This window comes from Enhydra lutris, unplaced genomic scaffold (genome assembly GCF_002288905.1).
Source record: "Enhydra lutris kenyoni isolate GAN:26980312 unplaced genomic scaffold, ASM228890v2 scaffoldscaffold42, whole genome shotgun sequence".
Classification (NCBI taxonomy): Eukaryota; Metazoa; Chordata; class Mammalia; order Carnivora; family Mustelidae; genus Enhydra; species Enhydra lutris.
In genome coordinates, this window is record NW_019154126.1 from 9,258,169 (window position 1) to 9,286,145 (window position 27,977).

The following is a 27,977-nucleotide window of genomic DNA, read 5'->3' on the forward strand; positions in this document are numbered from 1 at the left end:
GTGAAGCTAATGTAACATTTTTTCAACTATGCTCAAAGAATATCTTTAAGATAACAATATTCAGAGAGATTGAAGTATAAGCAGATATGATGAGGAGAATGGCAGGATACTTCTCAGTGTCAGAGAAGAAAGGTACAAACACAGAAAGGAGGAAAGCTAGAATATTTCTTGTACTAATCTGGAATGGGAGGCATGAAGGTACACTCAAGTTTTTCAATCTATATAGATAAAAACAAATACAGATAGAGGAAAAAAAATAGAGTTTTTCTTTCAAAAAGGCTACTTCCCTATTCTACAGGCTCCAAGTGAGAGAAGCATAAAAACATTTGTGGAAATTCCCAATGTAACAAATCTTAGAGATCTCTTTGGGATTCTTGGCATGCTTGAATAAATATCAACCAAACTGAAAATAGAATAAAATACCTTGATTCTTATATTTGCGTATGCTTATGGATACCGCTTTCCAAACTTTTTTTTTTTTAACAAGCTTTGGTTAAACCACTCAGTTTCCTGGGCTGAAAACACACGTCCATTTTGTAATTTAGTGTGCACAGTCAAAAGGCAAACATGATGGGGCGCCTGGGTGGCTCAGTGGGTTAAGGCCTCTGCCTTCGGCTCGGGTCATGGTCCCAGGGTCCTGGGATCGAGCCCCGCATCAGGCTCTCTGCTCAGCAGGGAGCCTGCTTCCTCCCCTCTCTCTCTGCCTGCCTCTCTGCCTACCTGTGATCTCTGTCAAGTAAATAAATAGAATCTTAAAAAAAAAAAAAAAAAGGCACACATGATAAAAATAGCAATTTTTGTGCTCTCACCTCTATTGTTGTGGCCCTGATCTCATTATCATGAATCTTAGTAGCATTGCAGATCCTCTGGTGAGCCATAGGAGAACACCACTTCTTTCACTTCTGAAAGTGTTCCTTCTTCATCTTGCTTGTCATCTGAAGGAACTACAAATGGAATTCAGTTGTAACAGAGCTTGAGAATATGCTACTTTGTTTCTCAATATGTGGGTCCTCAAGATTCAGAAGTCTGTCATATTGGGTAATGCCAATAGGGTATATCCTCTGAAAAAAAATCAAGAAATACTTGGAGTGTTTTGAGATTTGCCCTCATTTTCCAGAAGGTGTGGTCTAACTCAGACAGGATGTTCAGTTTCTGAGAATGTCAGAATGCTGAACAAATCAGGCTTGACCCAGAGAACTTACTTCCACCCAATCTCAGTGTGTTGTTGATGGCCTTTTGACAGGAGTTCATACCAAAGTCAAAGCCTTCCTGGGTAGAGATCGGGGGTGGGGGTAGGGGTGTGAGGAGGACCCTGAAGAAATCTTTGAAAAAAATGTCTTTTGCTGGGCGCTCCCCAATTCCGGGAGGCGTGCCCTCTCCTTCACTGGTTTTTGAAAATAGCTGGGAAATGCCCGAAGCACATTTTTAAATGGTTTAAAACTATAAAGTATTATAATGAAAACCTGATCTGAGAAAATATGTGAAAGAGCCAGTGTCTGTCCTTACCCTGGCATGATTCACTGAAATGAACTGTGGGAGCTCCTTGAGCAAGAGTGCTAAGACTTCAGTATTTCCCCAAAGAGTCTGGTGTTCCCACAGTCACAACTGAATGGACCCTACTTGGGACAGGATGCTTTCAAGGATCTGAGTGTGGCACGCTCTGATATAAAGTGCTGTTTTGAACTAGATCACTTTTTCCAAGGCATTTTAGGTTGTTTTTTTTTTTTAATACAATTTAAGTATTTTTAACAGATATGGGGTTTATTTGGTTTTGTGGAAAGAGTATTACTTTGTTTCAAGAAAATGTTTCTTTTCCTGAGCTGTTTTCGTTCTTGAATTTAAATCATATTATTAAGGTAAGATGGAATTTGTTATGTGGGCAAATGAATAAATACATGTCTTGATAATAACTTATTTCATTCTATCACATGCATTGTCTGAAAAATGTTTCATCTTCACATGCAAAAATTTAGAATTAATGATGGCTCAGGGTACTTGAAGATAAAAATTAACAGCTGGTTCAGTCTAGAAGGTGTTTCTCTGATACTTTTAAAATTTATTTTAGGAATTTAGGTCAGTATTTCCAAAATGATTGACAGGCATTTGTTGATTTGCTTTCCTAGAATTTTTGTCAGTATTTGATATAACCTTGTATTCTACATTTGAAAATCATTTAAGTGAAGCCTTCCTGGGAAATAGTTCTTTGCATCCATCAATGTAGATTTCTGTGTCTTTCAAACGGCTGTGTAGTTTTATAAAGTATCTGCTACTGGCATTTTCAAATTAGAAAAAAAGAATAAAACCAGCACAATAAATATTAATATTGTTATTAATCAATTAAAAAAAAAGTATTTAGTAAAATATTTCATTTGACAAATGTGAAAGACCATCACTATCCACTTTTCAAATGTCAGAGAACCTTTTCCAGTATGTCTACATTTATGCAAAATATTTGCTGTCACTGAAATCAGATTAAAGTGCTTAGACTGAAAAATGAGGGATGCCTGGCTGGCTCAGTCAGAGAAGCATGTGACACTTGATCTTGGGGTCATGAGTTCGAGCCCCACGTTGGATGTAGAGATTACTTAAATTAAATAAACTTTTCTAAAAAATGAATTGCTTTGTACTTTTAAATCCTGTTTCATATCCACCTCATTCTTTCTCCGTCATGCATGGCTATGCACGCCATTAAATAACAGTATCATTATTCCAACCGTGCATTGAGTCAGGACCAGTGTCAGAGGAATTGTCATGTATTGTCCTGACTTCTAATGTATTAGAAGCACTATAGGCAAAGTTTCCTTTAGAATTTGTGTGATGAGGGTTCTGGGTTGATTTAGTGCTTTTGTTCCAATCAGACCTTTCAGACTAAGGTACCATATTGAATGTGATCAAGTTTGCAATTTTAACTCTAATTAATTATAGATCACAGCTTTCCCTGACAACTCAAGGGTACTCCATAATTAGGTATAGACCTGTCAGTGGACCTAGCTCTCTGATATATAAAACATATAGTGAATATATGCATATTTTTATGTACATGTGTTTTGCTAAATTTGGAATGAATATTTCAACAAAAACATTAATTCAAAAAAGATATACACACCCTTATGTTTATTGCAGCCTTATTTACAATAACCAAGATATGGAAGCAACCCAAGTGTCCATTAATAGCTGAATGGATAAGGAAGATGTGGTGTATATATTTACAGTGAAAGAGTACTCAGCCATAAAAAAGAATTAGATTTTGCCATTTGCAACAACATGGATGGACCTAGAAGATATTATGCAAAGTAATTATAAGTCAAACAGAGAAAACAAATATCTTGATTTCACTTATATGTGGAATCTAAAAAGCAAATGAGTAAACAAAAGAAAACCAGAAACAGACTCATACACAGAACAAACAGGTGGTTGGCAGAGAGGAGGGGGTAAGAGAGATAGGCAAAATAGATGAAGGAGATTAAGAGGTCCAGACTTCCAGTTATAAAATAAATAAGTCATAGTCATGAAAAGGACGGCATAGGGAATAGAGTCAATAATTTTGTTTTTAACTTTGTATGGTGATAGAGGGTAGCTACACTTATGGTGAGCAGTGAGTAAGATACAGAGTGGTTGAATCATCTTGTTATTTGCCTGAAACAAATATAACATATATCAACTGTATTTCAGTGATAAAAATTGTATTAATAATATTTTACTTACCAGAACTTCATAACATTGATATCTGATAGGATTATGTCTTTTTGTTTTAAGTAGGGTCCCTGCCCAATGTGGGGCTTGAACTCAGGACACTGAGTTCAAGAGTCATGTGCTCTACAGACTGAGCCAAGCAGGCACCCCAATAATAAAAATTTTCTTGTATGGGCTATGATGAGTGCTGTGAAATGTGTAAGCCTGATGATTCACAGACCTGTACCCTTGGGGTGAATAACACATTCTGTGTTAATAAAAATAATTTAAAAAAATAAAAAATAAAAATTTTCTTAAAAAGTGAATATTTTGGGTTAGTACTATAAGATTTTGAGGTTTTCCTTTTAGATCAGAATAAAGTGCTTGGAATGTTTTGACTTGGCAACTCTTTTCTGTGAAAGACCTTTTTAAACTGGCAAGTGTAGGCTGAGGTACTGTTATTAATAACCCAGTAAGTTGTACCAGGTATTTTAAAGTTGTATGAACAAAGTCACAGTCATCCAGTTACTGTTAGGGAGGTAACAAAGAGGAAGAACTAAGAAAGAAATATAGAACAGCACTGACACGTAATTGATATAATTCATAAATCACCTGCTAACATCATTTGTCCACCAAACACTTTCTCACAAAGAAAAAACAAGGTCCAACTCCAGAGCTTTAATTTACTTCTTTTCCAAAAACTTCATTGCTTTTGAATGGTTCATGTTCAACAAAATACCATACATAAAATTATTTTAATTCACACAGGCTGATGATTTCATTACAAAGAGGAATTTCTCTTGTAAAAGTTAATGAACTTTGTCTCTGATTTTGACAAGTAACCAGGTACTTCCAAAAAAAAGTGGGACACGGAAAAAAAATTTTGATTTTGAAAGCTAGACATGCTACAAAATCTAAAGATAGGGTTAACTTCCATCTTTCTTAAATAATTCTAATTGAAGTAGAAGTAGGCTGGAATTTGTGATTTCTCGGGGGAAGGGATCCAAGCACTTGTAACAGCAGACATCTCAGGAAACTATTGGCTTAATGGCATGTGGCAAATTATTTACCCCGAAGGGAGACATTGACTGAGGTCACGGCAGATAGATGAGTCCCAGATGTGACACATTTTCATTATATTCAATGCAGGAAGCTGACACATAATTAAAGTATGATTAGGGCTTATTTACAGTTTTGGGATGCTGTTGAAATATTCAAATCCCACTCTGGTACGTTATTAGTAAAATCGTTAAGACTGTCTTTGAGTCATATTTAAATATTTTCTTATAGTTTTAATTTCTTCAAAATGTGAAAAAGCCCCATCTCAGATGCTGGCTTGTGAGGGCCTGACATTTTTCAGGAAAGATGTGAGCACATGCTGCAAAGCCAGGTAGAGACCATTGGTCATTTCTCCTTCCCTCTTTGGCACAGAACAGGTCCCAGGGCAGGTCATCCTACAAGCTGTGGCGACATCTCTCTGGATTGAGTTTAGGTCATGTTCTAGGCAAAACCATATAGCGTCTCTTGTGCACATCTGCCCTCTTTTTATTGTGTCTACACACCACATCATTGTGTCTACCTACCTGGAGACAGCCTTCCTCCGCTTCTCATGTTCTTTTTCTCTCCCCCCATCCCACCCCATCCTCCTGTAGGATCTCTGCCTCAAGTTGTACCTACACCCAGCAAGTTAACCACCAAGTTCCCTCCTCCTCCTAAGCCGAGTGGGGATGCGGCTTAATCATCCCATGGTGCTCCACGCTTCTTAGGGTGAAATCCAAACTCTTTAACATGACTTTTCAAAGCCTTGTTCCCTGCAGACTAACCCAACCAGCCTGGCCTCCTTGGGCTTCCCCACCTTGCTCCAACACTCTAACCAAACAGAATTCCTGCGGGTTCCTCAAATGGACTCATGTTCTTGCTCAACCCCAGGCTCTGTACTGCCTAATTCTTCCCTCCCTAACAAAGGGGAAGTATTCATATGTATTTATGGAACAAAAGCAGCAAGTAATTGATTACTTAATCCACTAATTAAATCAGTTACCTTCTAGTAATACTTTAAAGTATTATTTTCCGATATATTAATGTTACCCATCTTAATTCTATGAGTGTTGTGGTCCACTGGTGGGATCGATAGATAGATCTTACAAATATATTTATCTTTAAGTAGTTGTTTTTGTGTATAATGAGAAGTACAGAGGAAAAATGATGTATTCATTTTATCTTGGGTGAGATAAAGTAAGATCTCTACTTCAGATTCAAAACTTTACTAACCAATACATTATTGACTATTATTTTCCATAGCTTCTCTTTAAGAGTATGTGCGTCTGTAACAGGCCAGAGCATTTCAAATACAGTAGGTGAGCATGTTTTCATTTCTACACTCCTCCGTTATGCCAGGCGAAACTAGCAATAAGCATTTCTCGGCACAGACCATGGAAAACTTTGAAAGAGTCTTTTTTTTAATATGAAGATTTCTACTGTATATATGGAAACATCTATTCATAACTATTACTTGAATGATTGGCATTAATATTATCTGCAAAAAGAAATATAATAATGGGGAGGGTGGGAAATGACTGTGTAAAACCATGACAAAACACGTTTCTCAGCTTTGAGAGTGTTTTCTTAAACTTTTTTCAGCTTGTGTATTGTTTTTGATCCAACTATGAAAACAATGTTTTCTGAATAAGCAAGTTGAAATAGAAATTCATTTGAGCGCTGCATTCACGGAATACTTTTCCTTTCCCGATTGTGTTTGCTTTATTTCTGTCCCTAGGTCTGACTGCAGAGGTGCACTTGGATGCCCTGAAACAAAAAGGAGCCATAAAGCGCACACTCTTCCTTGACAATCATCAGTCACATCGCGTCTTTCCACTCCCCATAAAGCGGCAGAAGTCCCTTCAGTGCCAGGATTTTGTCGTTTACCTCCGAGTAAGTGTTCCGGAATCTTCTCTCTGGCCTCTAACATTCAGATTCAAATTCCAACCATTTTTCTCTAGTGACTCATCATACTTGTGGACAGATATCCACGTCTATTTTCCTTTTATAGGAGCAAACTTTATTATAAGGTCCCTTGCCCTGTTCTTGTGCTCCGAGGCAGCTGACCTGATGGCGTGTGGCTGTTTGCTCCTGAGGCTTCTTTCTGTTTTGCACATTATCCTGATACTGGTACTAACTCAGGTGGTTTTCATTTCTCACTGCCTCCCTCCCGTAACACCATAAACGTTAAATGCCATTTATTTGAATTTTTCTCCTACATGAATATGTTTGGCCAGATGTTATCAACATGCATTTCAGAGCCAACTTGGGAAATGTTTAGGCAATTCAACATTTTTATTGAAAGTAATTTATAATTATATTTTTAAAGAAATGTATATTGACAATAACTCCAAAGCCTACCATGAAACAGAAGAGCCAAAATATGTATAATACTATTACTCCAGCTTCTTAGCAGTTGTGGGGTTTATCACACACACTCTGTCTCTCTAGTTTAGTCTCCTCCCTGAGAGGACTTAGTGAGGGGGTGAGAGAACCCAGTGAGGACAAAGTTCACAAACATGCTCTGGAATGTTCTAGAATGAAAAGCTGGGCGCATGACCCTTAAGTCTCATTATGACCGTGACTGTCACACATCTGAAAGTGGCATTTCCTCTGCGTGGTCTGAGGTGGTCCTAAGTGCTCAGGGCCTTTGCTTGTACTACCCTCTTCACCCTAAAGGGAACTGTTTCATTTTCTGAGGGAGTTCAAGGGTGCTAAAGGTGTTTGGAAGTTCACGCAAACTTAAAGAGATGACAAGAAGGGGAGAATGAAGATGTTTTCTCCCCCTGAGCCCAATTCACAAAACTTTTCATGACATTTATTCCATATATAAGTACAGTTGTTTTCCTTTGCAATTTGACTCATCTATGTGGGAACCTGAAGACTGCCTCTTGAAGCATGTACTTCCATGATGCCTTAGGCCTAAACGATTTCATCCCTGAACATGCATTAATTAAGCTGCCTACTGTATCGCACACGAACCTAAGCTGGCTGCCATGATAATCACCTGATCATTCACTTCCACTGGCTCAAGTCAAATGTCGCCTGCCTTTCACAGACTAACATCTTGTAGCTATTTCCCGGAGCCTTCCTTGAGTGTATGATTATTTTCCCTAGGATGAAACTGAATTCCGAGATAAATTATCTCCAATCAACATTAGTTTGAATTACAGTTTGGATGAATCCACCTTTAAAGAAGGCTTGGAAGTGAAACCAATATTGAATTACTACAGGGAAAACACTGTGACCCAACAGGTAGGTCCCTGACAACCCTGGATGGTTGATTCCCAGTCAGGCCCTGGGCAATGCTCCTGTGACCTTAAGACCAAACCCAGACACTTTTGTCTGCATTCCTGCACACCAACTCGTCCCACTGGGGAGATTTTCCTAACGTGTTTCCTGAAACACTGCATCGTCGTGTTTTGAGAAGCCCTTCGCCTTGTGCAACCGAGATTTACTTTATTCAAACTGTGGCTATGAGGGAAGCAATACAGTCTGTGATTCTCCAAACACGGCCAGAGTGGCCTCCTTTAGAGACACCGCAGAATGAATGGGAATCAGGCTATTATGTCAATTCGGCTGTTTTGGGAGATCACTGCCTTGGCTACGGTGTCTAGTGGGGCAGAAGCATGCCGAGCGAAATGAAGGCTATGGTTTAATTTGTGGACTCATTCATACTTTCCCAAAAAAAAAGGATGCGATTCAGGTTTTCCCAGATTATTCCTGACGGCTGTTTGCACAACACAGGCTCACATCCTCGTGGACTGTGGAGAAGACAACGTGTGCATTCCTGACTTGAAGCTGTCAGCTAGACCGTAAGTTTAAATAAATAAACGTGTACACTTTATCTAATGGAATACAGGTGTTTATTTAAAGCTTCTCTGGAGAAAGTATACACTTCCAACTACTAATACTACTACAAAAAAAAAAATACTCTACGTGAAATTCTTGAGCTTGGCTACACTTTGGGTTAGCCTGTGTTTTAGGTCAGTTCCTTGTCACTGGTGTCAACTGACACACCCTAAGATTTTGCCATCTTTCAGCAAAAGTAGGGGGAAAAAGTGCTGTTCAAAGTGAACTGCTCTTGGGGGTTGGAGATTCAGGTTGTCCATACTTGCCTCAGTCCTGGTAGCAGGAAACTCAGGCTGGTTCTACCTACACCTAACCCAAACCAGCTTTTGCAGCACCTCATGATTCAGAATCATCCTTAAAATTGCCAAAATGAAATTGATTTTTTAATTTTCTGGAAAAAAAAATTAATGGCATTCTGTGGAGTAAAGCAGAAGGTGTCCCAAAATCAAATTAAGAATCTAAGTCCTGGGGCACCTGGCTGGCTCAGTGGGTTAAAGCCTCTGCCTTTGGCTCAGGTCATGATCCCGGGGGTTCTGGGATCCAGCCCCACATCGGGCTCTCTGCTCAGCGGGGAGCCTGCTTCCTTTTCTCTCTCTGCCTGCCTCTCTGCCTACTTGTGATCTCTGTCTGTCAAATAAATAAATAAAAATCTTTAAAAAAAAAAAAAAGAATCTAAATCCTTCAGGGCATCTGGGTGGCTCAGTGGGTTAAGCATCTGCCTTTGGCTCAGATCATGATCCCTGGGTCCTGGGACGGAGACCAGTGTCAGGTCTCCTTGCTCAGCAGGGAGTCTGTTTCTCCCTCTCCTTCTGCCCCTCCTCCCTGTTCATGTTCTCTTTCTCTCACCCTCCCTCTCTCTCTGAATAAATAAAAAAAATCTTTACAAAACAAAACCCCCAAAAAAACAAAAAAAAAAAAGGAAAGAATCAAAGGGCTTCCCAGTTGCCTGCAATGGGGAGTCCCCAGTCTAGCACTGGTAACTGGTCTGCATTTTGTTATGGAAAGAAATGAGACCAAGATAAAACATCCTCTGTGGGGAAAAACAGATCCATGCTCCTCACCCCCAACACACACACACCCAAAGGCGATCCCACTGCCAGTGTTTGAAATCTGCTTGGCAACCTGTCAGGGGATTTTTTTCCCTGAACTTCCCAGTTTAGCCAGTATCCAAGGCAGTAGCTTTGATTAAGGGTCAAAAGTGGCAAAGGCATTTCCAAATGTTGGCTCAGTTTGAGGTTTGAAAAGGAATTTCCTCAAAATCCTCAATCAGCTATTTGATATCTTATTTTACCTGCCTCTTTCTTCTCTCTTACGCTCACCTGGCATTCACACCACCCTCCCTTATTCATTTCCAAAAGGTCTCTCCCTTTTCTCCCGTTGTTCATCTTCCTGTTTGGTGTGTTCAGTGATGTCCCAGAGCTGTCTCATCTTGGCTTGTGAGCCAACTGTCACATTTCCTGGAATTTTTGCTGGCAGATTAAGTAGGTCAGTAGCCTGAAATTGACCACAGTGGGAAGATTTACACCACTGGAATCGGCAAACGAAGATTTCAGAAATTGAAATCAGCTACAAATTGGTAAACCCCCCCGCCCTTTTTTGAGAGCTTGTTGTTAAACATTACCAGGATGTTTTCCTGCCCTAGAGATGCCATTCTCTCAGTTCTTCTCACCAGCTCCTCATGAAGAACTATCTTCTTGTCCAAGTCTTATATTCCCACATCTTTCTCCTTTTCTTCCAAGTCTTTAAATAAAGTAACTATGAATCCAGAGAAATATGGTACCTAATATTCCCTTTAAACTGCATTTTAGAGATAAGAATCAGGTCATCATTGGAGATGAAAATCATCTTACGCTCATGATCAATGCAAGAAATGAAGGAGAAGGTGCCTATGAAGCTGAACTCTTTGTGATGATACCAGAAGAGGCAGACTATGTTGGGATTGAACGCAGTAACAAGGTAATGCCTTGCCCATTATTCAGAGTAGAAAAGAGCTAGTTATATATTTGAAGTCAAATCAATGTTAAGTCGAGCCATCTCAGCTGAGACTTTCTTCCCAAATAAAGGAGGACGAAATGGCACCTGACTTTGATCATCATAATAGCAATGAGCCAGGAAGGAGAGCGGTCTTAAGCAGTATTCGAATCTTTCTTGGCCATAGTGCAGAGATAAATTGGCCAAAGATGGAGAGCTGAAGCAAGAAAGAGCATACAACTGGCTGAAGGAGAAACTCACTAATGCGATCTATGGGTTGATTCCCCTGCTAACTCCCACCCTTGCTGGCTATTTTCGGGCCTTTGTTTTTAGTTCCTTTGCGCTTCAAGCAGGTCCCAGGAGGTCTGGTTTTCATTATTGCTTACGGAGGAAGGTCCAACCAGTCCCAGCTGAGCACTGATAACAGCCTAGACAGGCAGTGGAAAGGAAACACATTCATTTTTTTCCCCTTCGTGGCCCATCTTTTTGGGACTGGGACCAAGAAAAGCCAGGTCTTCATCATTTGTCGGTCGGGCAATGCCACCATTTATTAAACTGACAACCGCATTTTTTAATGATCTTTCCTTATCAGACCATGAATCTTCCTACTCAGGCATTCTAAGGTTCTGCTGTGTTTTTAACCACTTGGTCTTAAAAGCCATTATAAATACACTGCAGGATAACGGAGAGTTCCTTGTCTTGAGAAATGTACAAACTGGGGAAGAGACCCAGCCTAACATCCTTTCATGGGAACCAGGCACAATGGGACTCCCCTTCAGGAATTGCTGATGGGTTTGCTCCTTTAACTACGATTTGTTACCTGTCTGCTGGTTGCCAAATACCACAGACTCTGAGGAGTTTGAGCATTCGAATGACTAAATACTCAATGAAGAATAATTCCCCTAAAGAGATGTTAGCAAATTGTTGTGATGTTGATACTTTACAGGCATTTAAAAATGTAAGGAATGTAAAATTCTCTACTTATACCTCTACTCTTGTGGTTTATGTGTTGGTTAAATTATCTTCTTAGTAAAAAAATAAATCCAGGTGAGTAATAATCATGTATCTTTGGCAGTCATAAAAATCACAAGTTTCTGTTGCAGAAATTTGTAAAAAAAATCACCTATAACCACTCACATGCAAATACCATATAAACAAACAAAAAAATTCAAGTATGTTATTTTTTTTTAAATATTCCAGGGCTCTACTCCTATTTTCATTTGATTCCTTCATGGCCCTCCATCCCTGACTTCATGAAACAAAGCATCTATTCTAAAATGTTCTTTTAGCAAAATATCCAGTTTACTGTTCACTTTGTTGCGTGGAAAATACGGGAGAACCTTTATCGCTTCTATCTTTGGCTGTAAACATTACAACAGACATTATCCATAATCTCAAAGAAGTATTTAACTATTTTTCTTCCATCAGTTTCCCTTGGGCAGAGATTTTGCTCAGTCTATGAATTTCACATGACTAAGCCACATTCTAATTTATTTTTTTTTGTTTTGTTTTTAAGCAGTTTGAGGTTTGTGTACTTTTTTATTTAAACGCAGTTCAAGGTTTTTTTCTTTTCTCTTTTTTTAGACATTTTTCTCCAGGGGGAAACATATTAGGATTATCTGATTGTAAGTTTTGTTATTCTTTTGTTGAAAACTTCATCTTTTTGAAAATATAGATGCTGACCATCTTTCTCTGGAAACCTTTGCTGAGCCAGACTTCATACTTCCCTTTGGTGACTTTTTCTAAATTCTTCTAAGAATAAGGGCCTATGTAGTTTATATTATGATTCTTATTGATATTATTACTGTTGTAAAATATATACAATATAAAATTTTACCATTTGGGCCACTTTTTAAATGTGCGGTTCAGTGACATTAAGTACACCCACATTCTGGTGCAACACCCAGCACAGAACTTTTTCATCTTACCAGATGGAGACCCTGTACTCCATCTACACCCAACACTAAGTCCCTCTTCCCCCAGCCCCTGGTAAGCACAATTCTACTTTCTGTCTATGAACTTGGCTGTTTAGGAGACTTCCCATACTGCATTCCTCTGCCTCATTCCCACCTCACAGTCAGCGTGTCCAGAACTAGGCTTGTCATCTTCCCACATCATGCTTCTCCCCCACTCCCATTTCCTGTCCCAGAGGACCAGTAACCACCTTGTTTCTACAGCCCACTCCGTCCCAGACTCTCCAGTTCATCTCCTCTCTCCACCTAACCACCACTCTCACTGTCTTCATCCCGGCTGACATGATGACAACAGTCTCCTAACTCCTCTCCCCCGCCTGCCTGCCTTTGCTCTGCTCCCCAGAGGGGTAGTCTTCCTATCCTATGCAAATCTGACCCTATCTCTTCTTGCTAAAAATCCCCATTGCTTTTAGGATAATAACCAAATCCCTTCAATAACTGCAAGGACCTCAATTCTGTCACTCCTGTTCACCCCTTTAGCCTCATTACCAGGCTTCCAGTCCTTCCCTTACCCCACACCCTAAATTCCAGCAGGACTGACTCTGTCTCCCGTTTCTATAATACCCACGTGCTCTCTTGCCACAGAGACTGTAGCTCCTGTTCCTTCTCTCTGATGCACCAACTCCACTCCCTCCTCCCCCTTATCGAGTTTCCTTCTTTCTCTTTATCCTTCAGACTTCATCTGGGTCATGATTGAAGCTGCAGACATTTATTGAGCAATTGAGATGGGCTGGGCACTGCTCTGAGATCTTATATGGATTTAATTTACTTAATCCTCATAACAGCCTGATAGAGAAACAGCAAGTCTGTCGGTATGCCCTACTTTAGAGACAAGGAGAAATTCAGCAACATGCCCAAGGTTACACAGCTAATATGTAGCACAAGTGAGACTCACACATCCACTGTTAGGTCTGACCCCGGGCTCTGAACCACTGATCTGCACTGCCCAGCTCTGATGTCACTTCTTTCAGGTGGGGCTTTTCTGGTCCTTAAATCTAGGTGCACAACCTCCCCTATCACTATGATGCTCTCCTATCATAAAACTCAAACTATACTGATTATGTTTCCATTCCTTGTTACAATTGCTTGTGATTACTTATTACAATTGTTAGGCTCATTGGAAATTCACTGAGAACAAGAGATCTTTTTATCAATGGCTGGCAAACAGCAGGTACACAGTAAATATTTTTAGTGAATGAATACTATCTTAAGAGCTATAAATGGATTAGAGCAGGAGTGTCCCTGGAATAGCTAAGGAAAATAATCTAGAAATATCTAGAAAAACAATCATTGTTTCACTCTGGGAAAGGAAATAAAGGTTAAAAAAAGAAAAAGGGTGGGAGGTTCTGGGGTAAGAAAAGATCTTTGATTGATGTGAAAAAAAGTTATTTCTAGGAAGTTGAAAAAAATGTACTTATAACTTTTAACCCTTAGATAAGATAAAATATTTACTATAGAAACTAAGTCCTTGAATTATATTAAAAAGACTCATGGACATTTTGAAAAGATTTTGCTGGGTTCTTTTTTCTGTTTTCAGGACTGAGTTAATAATTCGAACACAAAATTCTCTCTGTGCAATTAGGGTTAGTTACGGAACCTTAAGAATTTATAATTTCTAATTCTACCTTCCAGAGAAGAGACTGTTATAACAGGTTTTTTAAACTATGTTTCTTAGCTGCTTAGGATATCATTCAGGTTATTTGGAAAGAGCAGGTATTAAATTGCCTCTAGATACCAGTCATTCACTCTTTCTTATGAGTGGGCATGCCTCCCTGGTTGATTACAGGAGGGAGGATTTTATAGTTACTTGGGTTTCTGTCTGTGTCATTTCAGACTCCTCTTAGGAAGTAGTGTGAACTACTTCTGCTCTGTATCTACCATTTGCTACTTTGTGCCCAGCAATGTCCTAGGCATCGGGAATAGAACAGATACAACCCCCTACCCCTGCACACTGCCCCCGTTCCCCTGAAGTTAATTTTCTCAAAGCATATGATTTACTCAGAAAATTCCTTACCTGGATGTGTTTTCTTGGCACTTCTTTGTTTTGGTGTTGGATCTTAGTTTTTCTGAATTAAGTGGAAAGAATGGAATGGAGGATGGTTTCTGAAACTTATGTGAAAAGTCACATTACTTCCTTAGATGAAATTTCAGTAGAGCTGACAGATGGACCAATGGTCCTCCTATTCAGAACTCTCTTCCTTGGACCTCTCCTGGGGCAGAAATTCCCAAAAGGATGCTCCTTTGTGAAAGTCTTCATATTGCAAGCTTATGTCTGGGAATGGAACGATGGGTCATACATTAGTGGCTCTTAATAAATTAGGGGGAAATAATGGGTGGACATTTGTAGCTATTGCCAAAGGTGAAGCAGGGCCATAGGCACATTAGGGTTTTGACAAATGGAAAGGGGCTCAGGGTGGAAAGCAGGTATAGATTTCAAGGTGGCTGGGGTAGCGTGAAGACAAGAGGTAGAGCTGGAGTGGAGGGAAGGAGTTCAAAGATAAAGCTCCTTTACTTCTCCCTCTTGTCTGGTGTAACCTTGATAACTTGTCCAGCACACAGTTCTAAATACTTCTTCAAACTTGAGTTTTTATACTTTCTAATGAAAATAGGATATAGGGGGAAGAAGGGAGACAGGAAGCCCTGGGTAAACATCAAAGTATTCTCTCTTCCCATCTGAAGTATTTAGAGGATGGAACTAAGATTAATAGTGTGTAATCTCAAACTGGGACCATGGTGTGTAGGAATTTGTGTTCAGAGTGGATCCCTTACAAATGCTCCTTGAGTCATACGATATCCTCTATTAATACCTATCTATATAACCCGTCATTTCATTTATTGTAAGAATAAATTTGTTCAGTGATCTTTACTTATCTGTGATCTTTAAGGCCCAAATTTAACATTAGTAATAGTGTAAATATTTCTAAAATGTTCCTTATTTTATATAGTAGGCATTTTCCTCCTCAGGGAAATACATTAACTATGTTTACCAATCCAATTTCTTCTTATAATAAAATTTTGATTTTTTTTTCTTAAGTTTCTCTTCTGAGTTAATGGTCACACATGAATTCTTGGGCACAGTTGCCCGCACAGGTGTTTGAAATCAAGAGAAGCTTCCCGGCCCACCGCATTGCCTTTGGGACAGGATGTAACTTATTTGGCCCCTGAGCTCTACGCTGGTGTTCTTTCCCATTGCAGGGGCTGCGACCACTGAGCTGTGAGTACAAGATGGAAAATATAACCAGGATGGTGGTGTGTGACCTTGGGAACCCTATGGTGGCTGGAACAAATGTAAGAGAAAACCAGAAGCCCTTACTAAGTTCTAATTGAATTTTAAAGAGAGCTAGTACAAAGCTCCCCAATTAGTACTCAGCAGGTTAGCACCTGGCAACTAAAACAAATTGGGCAGGAAATTACCATGGTGGTGAACTGAGCATTATATCCTATACAGAGAGGGACTCTGAGGTTAAAAACACAAAAAGATGAAGACTTTTATATGCTTTCTCTTTTGACTTTACTCTTACTTGTCTTTTAGATGCTTTATGAAGATATTTTTGCTACACATTTTTTCTTGGGATATTTTTTCTTCGAATGTGACTGCAATTTTTTTCTTTGTATTCAGTAAATGACTTTAAAAATAACATAATTAAAGTTTTTAGCAAAGATGATTAAGCTTCTATTTTTGATATGCCTCCCATATGAATATCATTCATAGTATTTTTATATTAAAGTGTTACTATAGGGACGCCTGGGTGGCTCAGTTGGTTGGGCAGCTGCCTTCGGCTCAGGTCATGGTCCCAGCGTCCTGGGATCGAGTCCCGCATCGGGCTCCTTGCTCAGTGGGGAGCCTGCTTCTCCCTCTGCCTCTGCCTGCCATTCTGTCTGCCTGTGCTCGCTCTTTCTCCCTCTCTCTCTGACAAATAAATAAAATCCTTAAAAAAAAAAAAATAAAGTGTTACTATATCCCAGCTTTTGAGTTAGTTTTGCCAGGTCTATATTTTCCATGCACTTTAATTGAAGAATAATACAGAAAATTGAAGCAAGAGAAACAAAAGAGTTAATAATGATCTATAATGTGCTTTTGATAGAATAAGGACATGTTTTTCTTCTTTTTCTTTGTTTCCAGATTTAGGAAATTTTCATTCAGGATTACTTGTGGACAATAAGTTTATTTTATTCAATAGCCATTTAAATACACATAGTAACTTCTTGTAATAAATATCTCAGTGGGAATACTTATTATGAAGTCATAAATCAGAAAAAAATTCTGAAATCCGCAAATACTGCATAATTAAGTGTTGCATAAACTAAACATCCATAGCCCTGTTTTAAAATAAATAGTTATGATTATCAGTAAAGTGGCCTATTTGAAAAAAAATTTATAAAAATTTCTAATTGCATAGGTTTTTATTAGAATAGCTTCCCAAAGTATATTCCAAAGAGTACTGATCCCTTGAAATAAGGCTTTAAATGAGTTCTGTGGTCACTGCTGAGTATCATATCTGCCTTTGGGGCAATCAGGTGCACTTTTACATTTTAAAGATGCTGAGCAGTCCTTCAATAAATAAACCTTTTAACCCATGATCTCTCACACTTATTTGAGCATTTGAAACTATCAAGAAATATCTATTCTGAATTCATACTTTAGGGTATTGTACTAGAATAATATTTTTGCTTTTCTATACCCTAATAAACTTTATTCCACTGATCCCAGATATTTACAAAGTGTGCCAAGCTATAGTCTAGTAAACTCACTTGCTGGGTCAAAAAAAAAAGTAAATATTTAAATGCAAGATAAAATTTTATAAGTAGATTTTTATTAGCTAACATGAACTGATTGCCCTCTGTGTTACAAACCCATCACTGGATTTTTTTTTCTTTTTATGTTATCTCATTTAAATTTTCAAAGCCAACAATCCCATGAGCTGAGTATTTCACTTTTGTTATAGATGAAGAAACTGAGAAATGTCAAATAAATTTCCCAAAGTCACACAGGTAAAGAATGACAAAACCAAGGCTTAAACCAGGATTGAACACAAAGTCCATGTTCTATCCAGTCTGCAAAATTCGGAAAAGTACTTGGATAAAAACTAATGAATAACAGATGAGTTGAGATTTTTAAATGAAGCCATGAAATATAGAATGGGATTTCTAAGCTAAGAAGTTAGAACATTTTCCATTTGAATCCTTTTATCTAAAAACTCTTAAGTCCTTTTACTAGTTTCCAAGGAAACTCGAACCACCAAGTTTGGTGTGAAAAGAGGTCTCCCCAAGGCCAAAAAGGAGGATATTGACATGGTAACAACAGTATTTGCATCTAGAGGTGACCAGGCACTCATTCCTTTTTCAGTATTAAAAATGTTAAATGTAAACCAGAGATCATCTAAGATTATTAATAACTAAGAATAATCTTGGGAAAAAAATTGCCCACTGGTGACATTCCAAGTGGACGGTAAAAATGGCAGTGTGGTCTTAACCACAAATGTGTTTATGTGACAGGATGTCAATCCATTTTACCAGCAAATAATTTTTGGAAGTCAAGGAAGTAAATTGTTTGTATTCATTTATCTGTGAGGTCTATAGTGGAAGAAACCTAATAGCTTTCTTATCTCACCTTTTAATGCCCTTAAATACATCACATTTTTATTGCATTCTGTTTTGTTATAAAACATTTTGATTTATTTACTTCTTCATTTTGTATTTAAAAAAATAGTCTCAGTGGATTGTAGTAAAATTCCAAATGTAAAAGCAGTCCTAAATATTAAAAAGCATTATAAATCACCAGGTCCATTTATTTCAGTCCCAGTATTTTAAAAAAAAATAGTTTTCAAGTGACTTTTTATTTTAATTTAATAAAACATTCAAGGCAGGGCACCTGGGTGGTTCAGTAGGTTAAGCATCTGCCTTCGGTCCAGTTCATAATCCCCGGCTCCTGGGTCAAGTCCAGCATAGCATGAGGCTCCCTGCTCGTCAAGGAGCGTGCTTATCTCCTTCCCTCGGCCTGTTGCTCCCCCTGCTTGTGCTCTGTCTCTGGCAAATAAATAAATAAAATCTTTAAAAAAAAACTCAAGGTAATATTCAGAAGTATTACTTCTGATTTTTAAGTAGTGATGTCATTTTCGTATAATATCTATAGTGATATAAAATGTGTGCCAATAGGACTAATAAAAACTTGCAAAATCTCTCAATCAGGAAATCTTTCAATCCAAAAAGTAGTGGTTCCACAAAGGCTCTTTAGAATCAATGCCCAGAGATCTAGTGTTTGATTCTAGTTGAAAACACATGGGTCTCTTACTGATATGAAATTGTCACATCATTGTTGTATCTTTGTCCCAGGATGACTTGTTCTATAATAAACACCAACATAGCCAGGCTTCACCACAATACAGTAAGATCCCCATCATTGGAACTGGGCAAACAATAGTACACTCTCTCACATCATTCTTTCAGCCATTTTTATTGTACCCCTTCTGTATGCCTGATGCTAAGCTAGAGTCTCACAATATCAAGATGAAAATATACAATCCCCATTCAAAAAGAAACTCAAAAGTAGCAATATCAGAGGTTGAGTGATAGGAGAGTAACAAAGAAGGAGATAGGGAATAAAGAGAAAATTTCTGCCTGACCTGGCCTGTGGGATCAGACAGTATATTGCAAGAGGATCTCTTGTCCTGATTTTTGAAGCATGAGTAGAACCTCTTCAAGTAGAAAAAGTAGGAAAAGTTTTAAGAGGTTTCCAAAGAAGAGAGAAGTTTATGTGCAAAGTCCCTGGGGTCTGACTGAAAATCACACATTTGTTAATATAAAGGAATTCATCATGGCTTCGGCATAAGGATGCATGGGCTTAAAAATTAGACACACCTGGGCTTAAATCCCAGCTTTGCCATTTAACAGTTGTGAAACCTGGATGAGTCACACCATTTCAATGAGAATCCCCATGTTTAGGACTATTTGGAGCAGTGCAATTATATGACACTACTAGGGAAGTTCCTGGCTTGTAGAACAATCAGTAAGGGCTAGTGAAATAATGATGATTTATGATAAAAAAGAAGGTCTGTTATTTTTTTATTTATTTTTTATTTTTTTATAAACATATAATGTATTATTAGCCCCAGGGGTATAGGTCTGTGAATCGCCAGGTTTACACATGAAGGTCTCTTATTAGTTCATATTATTACTGGTTCGTATTAACATGAGTTTTTAATCACTGATTTGATTTTTACAGCATAGTGGTCAAGAGTACAGGTCCTGGAGTCAGTTTGTAGGAATTTCAATTCCAACTCTACAATTCATTTACTGTGCACCTGGAGGAAGGCACTTGAACACCCTAATCCGCAAATTACTGCTCGATAGTAAAATGTCAGGAATCGCAATACCTACCTGTGGGGTGGTTGTCATGATTATGTAAGACAAGGCATGTAAGGCTTAGCACAGTACGTGGGAGAGTAAGTCATATAATTACCTAGCTCTTATTTTTACTTCCTTATTTATATTATCGTTGGATGTTTCCCATTTTAAAACTTTCCCAAAGTATTAAAAATGTGTCCTCAAGTTAAGAAAATAGTAAGAGCAGGTTCAAAACTTTAGAAAATAAAGGTGGAAAAAACAATTCCTGCACTCATAACCTTAACATAACCATAGAATGTTATCCTGGTATATTTTCTTACCATACACCCTCACTCCTATACAGTAATTTTTCCATCGATAAACTTTTAAAACACTAGGTAAAACACGTTACACATACAACTGTGTAACCTGTTTCTTTATGGGTCATCATTACATTAGAAGCATTTTCCACATATTTGCATAGGCTTTGCAGACATAATTTCAATGACCACCTAAATGTGCATGAAACATAAGCACTAGAGCTTTCCAAGTCAAGCATTGCTCGTATATTTAGGTTGCTTTTAATTTAGCACATAGGAAGGCGGCCAGAGAAGAGTCTGTACAGGGCGAAATGAAGGGAAGGAAAAAAACATATAGGGACTTGAATTGTCTGGGTCCCGCAGTCTTGGCTGCATGACTTCCTCTCAACAATCCAGGTGGAAGCAGAGAAAAGGACAGTAATCTCAGGTGGGGATTTGCAGGGATGACTTAAAAAAGATATTTACGCTGTGTAGGAAGTCCCTCCCTGTCATAAACTTAGTGTCTTCTGTTTTTTTTTTTTCTTCTAGTATTCTCTGGGCCTCCGATTTGCCGTTCCACGTCTTGAGAAAACAAACATGAGCATTAACTTCGATCTCCAAATCAGAAGGTTAGATCTTTAAATGTCTAAAATTATGGTTAGCATTCAAGAGATCCACAGTGAAATGAATGACAACTTTTTAAGCTCCTTAACCTTAAAAGTTCTCCTGAAATTAGAACCCAGACTTTTGCAGATCATTTTTCCTTTGTTTCTGTTATTTCAGTTTTGTTATCTATTTTTTTTAATTTATTCATTCATTATTGATTTTTTTTAAAGAAAAGAGATTCATCTATAAGCCAAGTTATTTCAGTAAAATTTTGTCCTGGGTACCCTCCCACCCCCATTTACCTCCATTTTTCCTCAGTCTGATTTGCTTTCCTTCTCCCACCCTTACCAGCACCCCTTCTACATACCTACCATGCTCTCACCTGGGGATCAGCTAATCCCTGAGGATAAAATTTTTGCAAAAAGCATAGGTTGTACATTTGCAATCTTAAATCTAACTCTTCAAGAGTTAATGAGTCTCTGATAGTTTCATTGTGAGCACCTTCACAGGAAGCAAGTGTAATCATATATTCATTCAGAGCCTTCCTTCCAGGCCTTCTCTGGTAACTCCAAGTCAAAGCATGTAAATAGCTACGTCTTCTCCCTAAGACTGACCTTTTTCAGCTATTCAAGAGCAACTGCTTTTTCACTATCTATTCTGTTTGCTCCTTCATGGCTGAAAATAATATTCAATGAGCAGCAAGACTTGTAGGGAGCAGTGTGCGTGAAAGCCCACTGTGGACTTCAACCCATTAGCCAGGAACGGGATCAATTTAATGACTCCAGGCCAGTATTAAAAGAAAAGGAGATTGAATGAAATGTAATATATCAAAGTCCTGTTCATGAAATAATCCAATTAGATAAATGGAAATATGTATAGTAAGACACCCTGTGAAATGTATATATTTCTTTCGTGGTTTGCAATTTTAAGTGTTTGAACAACATTGATATAAACAGCATATGCTCAGCATGGTGAACACTTATTCTAACTAGAACACAACTCTGAAGTCAGTCTCTATGGTTCTCAAATACTAGTGTACAGTGTGGTTCAATCTCACCTCCTGTCCTCTAAGAAGTGATTGAAGAGTGTTGACTTTGTGTAAAGGATTACTTTTTAATAGCTACGTTGATTGAAGGTTTAGAGTTTTTAAAAAGTATATAAACTCTCTAATTCTTCAAATCTACAACCTGGGTGGTGCAGTTAGTTAAGTAACTGACTCTCAGTTTTGGCTCAGTTCATGATCTCAGGGTCCTGAGATAGCTCCGCATTGGGCTCCATGCTGAGCATGGAGTCAGCTTGTGATTCTCTCTCCTTCTCCCTTTGCTACTCCCACTCATGCTCTCTCTCTCAAATAAATAAATCTTCTTAAAAGTTTTTTAAAAATCTACAACCAATATCACAAACCAAATCCCCTAATTTTTATGATAGATTTCTAAGAAGGAAGGTTTTCTAACTTACCTTAGATCTTTTCTGATTGGGTATTTTTTTAACTTAACTTAATATTTTCTGCTAGAGATTTTTAAAAATTTTACCCATATTAGTGATATGTGATAGTGACTGGTAATACAGAAGAATTAATTCTGTAATAGCATTTTATAAAAGTTTATTAATTCACTTCTGTGTATCGATATAAATGTATATTTTCCAAAAGCTTCAGGTAGTCCTAAATATTTTCATATGGAAAATATCTGTACATTTTCAGAAAAAAAGAGAAAAAAGTAACAGCACTTCATAGTGAGAACCACCACCACTACAGGCGGGAGCCTGAAGTTTCTTTTCCTCGCCATCACTGTCTGTTACATTGGTCCTGCAATGGCATGAAGATAATCTATCATGAAATATAAGGCCCTTATTTAGGAAGAAAATGTGGTGCAAAGATGCAAAGCAAATTCCTCGACACATCCTTCTTACTTTTGATTACACTTAGAGGTAGTAGAATAAACGCAACTAGTAATTCGCTGAAGGAGCGAAGAACACCAAATGATGTTCTAAATGTCTTCCCCAAATCCATCCTGGGATCATCATTCAAATAGTGAATTCAGCAATGAAGTGCTAAATTTGATGGAAAATAGAAATGGTCACATTTTAACATCCCCCTGCATCTAAAAGAATGAGCCATGATTATATTCCATCCTTACATGCTATAGAAACTCATGACTATTTTAACATTATCCTGAAAAAAAAAATACAAATGCAGAAATGAAGAACCAGAGTGGCTATAGGCATATATAAAGTATCAAATTCCCAAAACAGACATTTCAGAGGTAAAAATGTTTGAGGATACCTAACACAGAGGTGAGCGTTTACATGCTTTGTTGGCCGACTCCAAAGACATAAATAAGGATTTAATGGATGATTTGCTTTCAATTTAAATGTGTTCAAACCAAAAATAAATTAAACCAAATGCTCTGAAGTCTAAATTCTCAAGCTTTTGACCACATTGACCACTGTTATCCATATTTAATACGCTTTTCCACAAACAGAACACAAAAGAGAAACGGGGCTTTATATATTAATAAACGTAAAATAGTTTATGTTACCAAATGTTTGCATTAAATGGTCTCTTCACGCTGTGACTCTGTGTGACATGTAAACACTCCCCTCCCTGAGTGCAGCGGGTCTCAGATCGTAATTCCCACATACAAATAGGTCTTCGTGATGTCATTGACATTGCTTCCTTGGCAGTGCTGAAATGAACATTGTATTGTATTTGCTGACATTCCAAAGGCCACAGAAAGCACAGAAGGAATGTTAGAAAATAGGAAAATGTTAGAAAATAGGAAACAGAAAGGAAAAAGAAAATAGCATCGGAACAGTAAGTAAAAAACATGTTTATCCCTGGTACATGACATAGGGTGTAGCCGTGGAGAGGAAATCCATCATTCCTGCTTAGAGCTAGCACCGACAGCATAAATAGCTCAGCGTCCAGGGTGGTGATGGATTGCTTGTTTGAACGCAGCAGTGGTATTAGCAAGGGAGGTTTCCTTCCAGGAAAGAGGTCAAGGAAGCATCTAAGTTGTATATCAAGCCTGGTGCCTTTGTTACCGGGAGATGTTGTTGATACCCCCTGGTTGACTGCAGCACCAAGTGTCACGACAAGGCTGTGTGACAGGATGATTATGATTAGCCAACCAGATCTAGTCTCCATGTCTGCCATTGCTCTCATTAACCTCTGCCAGCTTTGATGAGACTTCTGTCTGGAGACGATTTCCGTGCCTCACACCTATTTACATTTTCAGGGTGTTGTGTGTAGAGACAGTTGTGTCCTTTCAACCACATGGAAACAAAATGCAATGGCATTATGGGACAGCTTAAAAGAAACTTTTTTCCCTTGATTTTTGTATCCGCTGCTGCAAAGCAGTGAGAACTAGAAAATTGAACCAAGTCTGGGTAACATGTGGAATGATGAGACTTAAATTTCTAAACTAGAGTTTCCCGCCATGCATTTGGAACTAACTACACAATGTGCGACAAGGAGAATTACTTAATGACTTCTTGCTGGTTAGCAAGACAGTAAAAATAAATAAATAAATAAAAATTTAAAAACCTCTTTTGGTTTGACTGATTTTCCCCAGATACGATAATAATAAAGTGGCCTGGAAACTGGGGTTCAAACTTTGGTGAACAAGTTTCCCTAGGCTCATCACAAGGTTAGCCGTGATGCCCCATGACAGGAAATGAGCCTGACATTGGCCTGTTTATATCTTTTATGTGTGTTTGTGGTTTAAGTGCCCTTATCAGTATATACAATCAGACAAGACTTTTCAAAAGCATTGTGGGAACGATCCTGTCTCCTCCTCTGAAAGCCGACTCTTATCATCTCCCCTCCAGTCCCCACATTTGGAAAGCTTCAAAAGCTAGTCAGAACATACCCCATTACCACCACTGCAATGTGAAAGCTTATCCATTGAAACTGCGTGAAAAGTCAATGATGAAAAGAGGAGGCTTTCTCTTCTTAATGAGATCTGGATATAAACATGACCTGTCCATGGTGGTGTGGCCACAGCTGTTTGCTGAAGGCTGCACTATCTTTGGGATATGAGGGTGACTCTAAGGAAAGCACAATGGGGTTCTAAAGGCAAATGTCATCTGCATTCAAAGCTCAGCTACTGGTCCAGCCTCTTGTGAGACCAAGTTTCATTTTCTTGACAACACTGGATGCTTAACAAGCATTTTTTAAAGATTAAATTTCATATGTAAGCGTACCTGGGTGGTTTGGTCAGTTAAACTTCCGACTCTTGGTTCTGGCTCAGGTCGTGACCTCAGGGTCATGAGATGAAGCCCTGCCTCAAGCTCTGCACTCAGCATGGAATCAACTTGAGTTTCTTTCTCCCTCTGCTCTTCAATCCTCCCATGCTCTCTTTCTCTAAAATAAATAAATAATTCTTTTTAAAAAATTAAATTTCATAGTAATTATATTTGAGAGAAAAAAACAAGATTTAAAAATAATTTTGTCACTGTTCAAAGAAACATTATTAAAAACGTACCTTTTATTTTGAGATTCTTGATGCACTAGACAATATCTATGTCATCTCCTAATTGTCTTGGCATGAGCTGCCAAAATTCCTGGGGTCTTACTTCTTCCTGCCATTGGCTATGCTTCTAATTCCCTCCCTCCCCCCACCTTAGCCAGCGAACGTGCAGTGAATATACACTTATTTTAATATTACTTCAGAAATAAACCATAAGGAAGATAAATTTGCTGCCAAAACAATGTATGGTATGATGCATTCCAGAACCAAACACAAACGCTTATTCCATTCTGTGCTGCTCTTGGATTATTCGTGCTAGTTCTCTTCTTTATTAGCATGGAGAATTAGGAGTTGACTGTGCCTTACTTTCGCATTTAATGGGCGATGAACGTGATGCACAGAGAAGTTAAGGAATGTGTCCAAGGTAGAAACTAGAAAATGAGCTCAGCTCACTGCTTTTTGGTTTAGCCACTGAAACAAAAAGCGTTAGCTTTTCTAGATGTCTGTTGTATTTTCAGATAAGATGTCTCCTTGTGGAAAGTTATTATATTACTCTTACTCATAGAGAATCTTCGCATTTCCATTTTCAAATGGTGATGATTTTATGTCTCCTTGTGGAAAGTTATTATATTACTCCTACTCATAGAGAATCTTCGCATTTCCATTTTCAAATGGTGATGATTTTATAGAATGGATATGCCATTGTTTTCTGAATGATTGTATTAGTAATGTTTGTTCTTTCGATCTACAGAATGTTTTTTATGATCGCATATTAAAATATGTTTGAAAAAAATATATTTAAATCATATTGTCACTGTGTTTTAGTTCCAATAAGGACAATCCAGACAGCAATTTTGTGAGCCTGCAAATCAACATCACTGCTGTAGCTCAAGTAGAAATAAGAGGGTAAGTAACAATCAAGATATTGTAGTAAGTATACTGTAGTAACAGGTTTAATTATGAAAAAACACTAGTAAAAACAATATGGAATTTTCCTAATGCATTAGCAATCACAATTCACTTTGGTTATAAATTTTCATTCTTTTCTACCTATCATTAGACTTCCTTTGAAAACTACAGTAAACCCTATCTGGTATTTAACTCAAAGAATATCAAAACGAGAGATCACTTTATTCCCCAAACTGACAGTTCAATAATCAGACTAGGAAGTCAGATAAATTTGACAAACTTGTGATTGCATGAAAGTCACACTTATCCAGTAATTATTTTGGCATAATGAAAATTCAGCCTCACCGTACCACATCTTGAGTTGAACAAATGCCTAACTCTTAGATGTGAAGGTTGATGGGATCTACATTTTATGTATTTTTCTTTCTGTCCTATTCTTTGAAGAAGGTACCAATATGCAGTCAGTTGAGAGACAGGAGGACAATGGTCAAGGAAAAGGCTTAGAATGACTACCAGCTTGGGAAATCCATGCCTGGAGGAAGAAAAAAAAATTAGAAATGTACTGTATATAGTTATCTTAGGCAAGTGTGGACTCCATTGATTTTATTGTAATTCTTAATTCTTCAGGACAAGGACTTGGCTAAAAACAGCAACTGGTATTCTGGGCTGAATTGTCATTGGGCTCCAACAACCCCAGTTCCCTTTCCTTTTCCATAATTTTGAGTGGTTCCCACTCCTCTATAATGGCAACTAGAGCCACTGCAGTCAGAGCCATGGTCTCCATGCATTCTCTCACTGCTGCCCCCTGATGCTCTCAATGGGGGAAGCCCTTCCTGAAGTCCTGCGACCAGTGAGGCTCCACCTAGTGGATTAGAGAAGAAGAATAATACCTAGCACGTATTTATCCTTCCATTTGCTACCCCAGCCCATTAGCACATCTTAATATGTACCAGTATCCTCACTGCACAGGTGAGGAAATTTTGGCACAAGGGGCTGAAGGCTACAAGCTAGGAAGTGGGGAGCTAGAATGCAAGTCAGGCAGCCTGTCTCCAGGTGCATCTTTATAAATTATTATGCTATAAGAGAATTCTTTGAACCTTATTTACATAAAATCTTGTTTTGTTTATGCTTCTGTGATTTTTTTCATTCAAATGAACATTTTTGACATTCACCCACTTTAGGGCATGTGCCTATAGTCCATTCATTCTAATTGCAGAAGTTTCATATGGTAAAGCTACACCATACTTACTAATCCATTCTACTCCTAATGAACATGTTGGAATTTTCTTTTTCCTTTTTTACAAAATTCCTTGTACATATCTTCTGGTACATGTGTGGAAGAATGTCAGAAGGGTACCTGCTTAGAGGTAGAATTTCAGGATCAGACAGTGTAAACTTTTTAACTTTATTAAATAGTGCCAAACTATATTTCAAAATAATTATACCTACTTCTTGTTCCACAAGACATGCAGGAAAGTTTTCACTGTTACACATTATTAACTAACTCACAAAACGGTTAAATTTTTCATTTTGAGCCAATCTGATGGATGAGAAATACTATCTGGGACGCCTGGGTGGTTCAGTTGGTTGGGCCGCTGCCTTCAGCTCGGGTCATGATCCCTGGTCCTGGGATAGAGTCCCGTGTCAGGCTCCTTGCTTGGCAGGGAACCTGCTTCTCTCACTGCCTCTGTCTTCCTCTCTGCCTGCTTGTGTGTACTCTCTCTCTCTCTCTGGCAAATAAATAAAATCTTTTTTAAAAAAAGAGAGAAATTCTATCTAACTGAAGGTTCAATTTGCTGTTCCCTTTTTCCTAAACAAGACTGAGTAGGTTTTTCATGTGTTTCTTGTCTCTATTTTTCCCA

At 38.2% G+C, this 27,977-nt stretch overlaps 1 protein-coding gene across 2 annotated transcripts in view; it reads left to right on the forward strand.

Moving 5' to 3' along the window:
- The window catches only part of LOC111155529 (integrin subunit alpha 8), a 172,199-nt gene that overhangs the window by 97,327 nt on the left and 46,895 nt on the right, over positions 1 to 27,977 (forward strand). For both annotated transcript variants that reach the window (XM_022515700.1, XM_022515701.1), the window contains 8 exons: positions 5,974 to 6,029; positions 6,449 to 6,603; positions 7,828 to 7,965; positions 8,458 to 8,525; positions 10,371 to 10,518; positions 15,702 to 15,794; positions 20,678 to 20,757; positions 26,032 to 26,112. In XM_022515700.1, coding sequence (XP_022371408.1) covers positions 5,974 to 6,029; positions 6,449 to 6,603; positions 7,828 to 7,965; positions 8,458 to 8,525; positions 10,371 to 10,518; positions 15,702 to 15,794; positions 20,678 to 20,757; positions 26,032 to 26,112 — 819 coding nt within the window. The remainder of the gene's footprint in view (positions 1 to 5,973; positions 6,030 to 6,448; positions 6,604 to 7,827; positions 7,966 to 8,457; positions 8,526 to 10,370; positions 10,519 to 15,701; positions 15,795 to 20,677; positions 20,758 to 26,031; positions 26,113 to 27,977) is intronic.